Source organism: Anolis carolinensis, chromosome 3, assembly GCF_035594765.1.
Source record: "Anolis carolinensis isolate JA03-04 chromosome 3, rAnoCar3.1.pri, whole genome shotgun sequence".
NCBI lineage: Eukaryota > Metazoa > Chordata > Lepidosauria > Squamata > Dactyloidae > Anolis > Anolis carolinensis.
This window is the reverse complement of record NC_085843.1, coordinates 19,135,340-19,141,449: the sequence shown is the minus strand read 5'-3', so window position 1 is coordinate 19,141,449 and position 6,110 is coordinate 19,135,340. Positions and strand designations below refer to the sequence as shown.

The window sequence follows — 6,110 nt, the reverse complement described above, 5'->3', positions numbered from 1 at the left end:
TGCTATAGATATGGGCGAAACATCAGGAGGGAATGCTTCTGGAACATAGCCATACAACTCGGAAAACTCACAGCAGCCTTAATTTGTTTATTAACTACTAGCTGTGCCCGGTCACGCTGTGGCGTTCTAATAAGTGGGTTTTTTGTTTGTGGAAACAAGTATGAATGTTGTAATTACTCACCTTGATTAGCACTGACTGAGCTTGCAGCTTCAAAGCGTGGTTGTTCTCTCTCTCTGGGGGAATCCTTTATTGGGAGGTGTTAGCTGGCTCTGGTTGCTTCCTGTCTGGAATACCCTTATTTTCAGAGTGTTGTTCTTTATTTACTGTCCCAATTGTACAGTTTTTTTTAAAGCTGGCTGTAAGGTTTTGCTCATTTTGATGGTTCCCAGGAACCCAATAATAATAACAATAATAACAACAACAACAATAATAATAATAATAATAATAATAATAATACCACCTCCCTGCAGTAAAGATCTGGTGGGATCACAAACCAGCAAAGAAAATGGAAAATGAGCATGCAAAGATACTATGGGATTTCCGAATCCAGACTGACAAAGTTCTGGAACACAACACACCAGACATCACAGTTGTGGAGAAGAAAAAGATTTGGATCATTGATGTTGCCATCCCAGGTGACAGTCGCATTGACGGAAAAACAACAGGAAAAACTCAGCTGCTATCAGGACCTCAAGACTGAACTTCAAAGACCCTGGCAGAAACCAGTGCAGGTGGTCCCGGTGGTGATGGGCACACTGGGTGCCGTGCCAAAAGATCATAGCCGGCATTTGGAAACAATAGACATTGACAAAATTACGATCTGCCAACTGCAAAAGGCCACCCTACTGGGATCTGCACGCATCATCCGAAAATACATCACACAGTCCTAGACACTTGGGAAGTGTTCGACTTGTGATTTTGTGATACAAAATCCAGCATATCTATCTTGTTTGCCGTGTCATACAATAATAATAATAATAATAATAATAATAATAATAATAATAATAATAATAATAATAATAATATTGGGGCCGGGCTGTGGTGCAGGTTGGTTAGCAGCCAGCTGCAATAAATCATTCTGACCAAGAGGTCATGAGTTCAAGGCCAGCCCATGTCAGGGTGAGCACCCGACAATTAAAAAATAAAATATAGCTCCTACTCTTACTGACCTATGCAACTCAACAGATAGTTGCATCTATCAAGTAGGAAATTTGGGTACCACTTATGTGTGGGGAGGTTAATTTACAACACCATAAAAATCATCCAGCCGCCGTTGGAATGAGGAAGTGCCGTCGCAGTGGATGATGAAGCAGCTGCTCCCCTTGTGGCCGGAATCAAGCATACCCGCTGGAAGCTGGAGAAGGTTTAAATTGCCTCTGCGTCTGTCTCTGTTCTATGGTATATAGCATTGAATGTTTGCCTTATATGTGTACAATGTGATCCGCCCTGAGTCCTCTTCGGAGTGAGAAGGGCGGAATATAAATACTGTAAATAAGTAAATAAATAATGATTCTGAGGGGGAATCCTTTGTTGGGAGGTGTTATCTGACTCTGGTTGTTTCCTATCTGGAATATGTCTAGCTGTGCTTGGTCACACATTGAAACCCCTCCCACCTGGCTAACATCACCAGGTTTCGGGGGGGGGGGGGGCTCTGCACATGCGTGATTTGTAATTTTTAGTTTGGGGGGGGTTTCTGTAATTTGGACCCAATTTTATAGGGTTCTTTGATGGAAAGATATATATTGGATGACTATGTCTTTTGTGGCCAAATGTGGTGTGATTTTGTCCAGTAGTTTTGTTGTTTACTCCATGGGAATTATGCACATTACATTTTATAGACAGATAGATGAAGCCAGAACATACAACAATTAGGAGTTTGGCTGTAGTTGGAAATGTGGTTAGTTCAAAAATTAAACCAAAAGCTTCCAGATTCCTCATTTGCATGAAGATTGACCAATCTGAAACTTGTTTAAACTCATTCCGGTAACAAATAACAAACCATGGCTTGCTGTTGTGTATTTATTTATACCCCATCCTTTTCACCCTGAAGGGGACTCAGAGTGGCTTACAGAACACACATACGGCAAACATTCAGTGTTAATTGTATAATTAAGAAGGACAAGCAACACCATCAGAGATAAAGGCAATTTTTCCATCTTAATTCTGGCATCTTGGAGGCTGTGCTCAACTCCGGCCATGGGGGGTGGGGGTGCTGTCACTCCATCTTCCATGCCGAGGAGCTTTCCTCAAATCAGTGTCCTTAAAGACGCCTTTATTACCTCCCCGCTAAAAGCAGTACCTATTTATCTACTCGCATTTCTGCTTTCGACCCGCTAGGTGGGCGGATGAGCTGGGGCTGATGGCGGATGCTCAACCCCAACCTGGGCTCGAACTGCTGACCTTTTGTTGTGTGTTTTCCGGGCTGTATGGCCATGTTCCAGAAGCATTCTCTCCTGACATTACACCCACATCTATGGCAGGCATCCCCAGAGGCTGTGAGGTATATTGAGGATGAGGACCTCTGAGGATGCCTGCCATAGATATGAGAGAAACATCAGGAGAGAATGCTTCTGGAACATGGCCATACAGCCTGGAAAACACACAACAACCCTGTGATTCCGGCCATGAAAGCCTTCAACAACACATGCTGACCTTTTGATTGGCAGAATTTTTTAATTTTTTTGCAGCGCAGTGGTTTAGCCTGCTTTGCTAAGCCCGGGCCCAGTGTATGAATTGACCCAGTGTTTCCGTGAATCAAATTAGACTAAAATAATTGACAGAGACAGATATTAAAACAAGAAATAATTATATTGATAAAAATTCATTTCCTTTGCTCCTTCAGTAATCTAACTAGCGCCGAATTCCTTTATTTGGCACATTTGTATTCTGCGCTTTGTCTGAGGAACTACAGACATTATGCGCACAAAGGCTGAGCAAATGCCAGAACGTTTTGTGCCAGAAGAAGACAACAACCTCCTTGGTCCAAGTCAAAGATGCTACCCGTAATCATCACTTAAAACGCTCATACTATGCAATAAATAAGCAAGACAAAACATCTGTCAATGCAGCCTTATGTAGTCCTAAATAAGTAGGCAATTCAGTGCAACCTGAGGAAGCTCATCATCATTCTATGTTGAAGTTTGAAACCTGTCCTAATATTGTAAGGTGCATTTTTGATACTTTCTCTGGGGAATTTAGGATGGGGTTAGTTGGTTTTAGACCAGGCATGGGCAAACTTTGGCCCTCCCTCCGGGTGTTTTGGACTTCAACTCCCACCATTCCTAACAGCCTCAGGTCTCAGAAGCATTCCCTCCTGACGTTTCACCCACATCTATGTCAGGCATCCTCAGAGGTTGTGAGGTCTGTTGGAAACTAGGCAACTAGGCAATCTGTGGAATGTCCAGGGTGGGAGAAAGTACTCTTGTCTGTTGGAGGCAAGTGTGAATATTGCAATTGAAAAGCCTTGCAGCTTCAAAGCCTGGCTGCTTCCTGCCTGGGAGAATCCTTTGTTAGGAGGTGCTAGCTGGCCCTGATTGTTTCTTGTCTGGAATTCCCCTGTCTTCTGAGTGTCTTGTCTGGAATTTCGCTGTTTTCCCCCATGTAGAAAGCAGTCAGTCTTTGAAGCTGCAAGGCTTTTCAATGCTAATCAAGGTGGCCAATTGCAACATTCACACTTGCCTCCAACAGACAAGAGTTCTTTCTCCCACCCTGGACATTATTCCACAGATATATAAACCCCACTTGCCAAGTTTCCAACAGTAGTCACAACCTCTGCCATAGATGTGGGTGAAATGTCAGGAGAGAATGCTTCTGGAACATGGCCATTCAGCCCGGAAAACTCACAGCCACCCAGTGAATGTGGCCATGAAAACCTTTAGCAACACATAAATGCATTTCATGTTTAGAGTTGGATCCCATTTCCACAGTATCTCATCATGTACATATATATACATATACAAATGTTCCAAAAAGCAATAATAATCAAAAACACTTCTAGTGCCAATAAATGAGGTAGATGCGCAATGTGTATATCAATGGGGAGATGTACATCAAATCAGCTGAATGAGCCTCTATGATTTATCCTGACAATAACAATTCTTTAAAATATTTCATATAGTCAATGATAGTATATCATTTTGCATAGACATATTTCATGGGAGGTATGCTGTCAGTCTCATGTCAAGGTGTTATCAACATCACTGAAGGCATATTAGAGGGACACCATTGGAAGATCACGCTTCGGACCAATGTAACTGTAACGGACTCTTTTCTTCTGGGAAATCAGAATAAGGATAAGGACCAAAACGGCCACCAAAAGCACAAGTCCAATGAGCAAAAGGGCTTTGAGGACTGAGCTTGCTTCTCCCAGTTGTAGCTTGTTGCCAAAGAAGTCTATTCCTTGTCTGTGATTATCTCCTGAAAGAGAAGGATATTTGATGAGAAATGCATTCAGTTCCATAGGACATGCTGTTTAAAAACAAACTGGAAACATTCCAAACAGTTTACAAATATTTCTTTTGGAAAATGTTTTATGGCTAACATGCTTTACATGTACATCTACAGATACATTTCAATCCAGCCCTGTATTAGGGAAATACATATACCTCACAACCTCTGAGGATGCCTGCCATAGATGTAGGAAAAACTTTAGGAGAGAATGCTTCTGGAACATGGACATACAGCCCGGAAAATTCACAACAACCCAGTGATTCCGGCCATGAAAGCCTTCGACAACACATCAAAATATATATTAATTTGTTGAATGTACTGTTTTGCAAACCGTGTGGAGGCCAAAAACATGTTAATGTGGGATTTGTGTATTGATAGTGTTTAAATGCAATTTGTGCCATGCTTGTATTGCAACTGATTGCATCATCCAGAATGTACCATAGTGTGGAAAGAGTTAATTGCCAAGAAGCTATGATGTCCTTGATGTGTGGCTGAAACTAGGGAGTATCCAGACACAAGTGTTTGTGCATACCGATTGCGTCAGTTCAGTTGAGTTCTGTCTGCCTAGAGTTCGAGTCAAGTTCTGTTGGAGAACAGAACAGTCCAGTGTTCGTCTATCGTCTGCAAGTCTGTTTGTGTTGATTACTACTGCATACAGTAAAACTTTGTAAATAGTTTTACCAACGTCTCTGAGTGTCTCTTCGTTCTGCGCTCCACTGCTTCCATCCAACTACTGCTGCGCTGCAAATACTCTGACAAAACATACCTTTTCCAGCAGCCTTGCTCTTAATAGTACTTGCATCGTAGACTCTGGTTGCAGCTACATTTCCTACATCATGTGAAAAAAAGAAAAGTGAGTATTAATAAACTATAGGCCTGTCCCTTTTGGGGATTGCGACTCCATTTGGAAAAAGTAAATATGCTAGTTCCTAAAGTCAGGAACCATTTTCTCGCAGGGTCTCCATCTTATCTCAATTCAGCCTGAGTTTAGTTCATGTTCAATAGTATGCTTCAAATCAACTACAGTTCATAAAGGTTCAGTGGGAAAAACCATCCGCATGTCATGGAGTAAAGTGATACAGAAAGAGACAAATGTATCCACTCCCCATTAGAGGATATTACATAATACTGGAGCCAGCATCTCACTTTTAGCAAAAACTTATCTCTCAGTAGCAATATATGGCTGGATCTACACTGCTCTATATCCCAGGATCTGATTCCCAATTATAAGCTTATCCCAGATTATCTGGTAATGTAGACTCATATAATCTAGTTCAAAGCAGATTTTCTTGTGTCAGGAGTGACTTGAGAAACTGCAAGTCGCTTCTGTTGTGAGAGAATTGGCCATCAGCAAGGATATTGTCCAGGGGACACCCAGATATTTTGATGCTTTACCATCCTTGTGGGAGGCTTCTCTCATGTTCCCGCATGGAGAGATGGAGCTGACAAAGGAAGCTCATCCATGCTCTCTCCATATTTGAACTGGCAACCTTCAGGTCAGCAACCCAACCTTCAGGTCAGCAGTCCTGCCAACAGAAGGGTTTAACTCATTGTGGCTCCTTCAAAGCAAATAATCTGGGATCAGGTCCTGGGATATAGGGCAGTGTAGATCCAGCCTAAGTCGTTTTCTGTGTCTTGCAGCATGAAGATGACTCAATCC

At 42.1% G+C, this 6,110-nt stretch overlaps 1 protein-coding gene across 1 annotated transcript in view; it reads right to left on the bottom strand.

The window, feature by feature from the left end:
• Positions 1–2,790: 2,790 nt before the first annotated feature.
• Positions 2,791–6,110, bottom strand: part of hephl1 (hephaestin like 1) — a 47,479-nt gene continuing 44,159 nt past the window's right edge. The window contains exons 19-20 of the mRNA XM_062974548.1: positions 5,217–5,279; positions 2,791–4,417 (exon numbers count right to left, since the gene is read on the bottom strand). Coding sequence (XP_062830618.1) covers positions 4,212–4,417; positions 5,217–5,279 — 269 coding nt within the window. The 3' untranslated portion in view covers positions 2,791–4,211. The remainder of the gene's footprint in view (positions 4,418–5,216; positions 5,280–6,110) is intronic.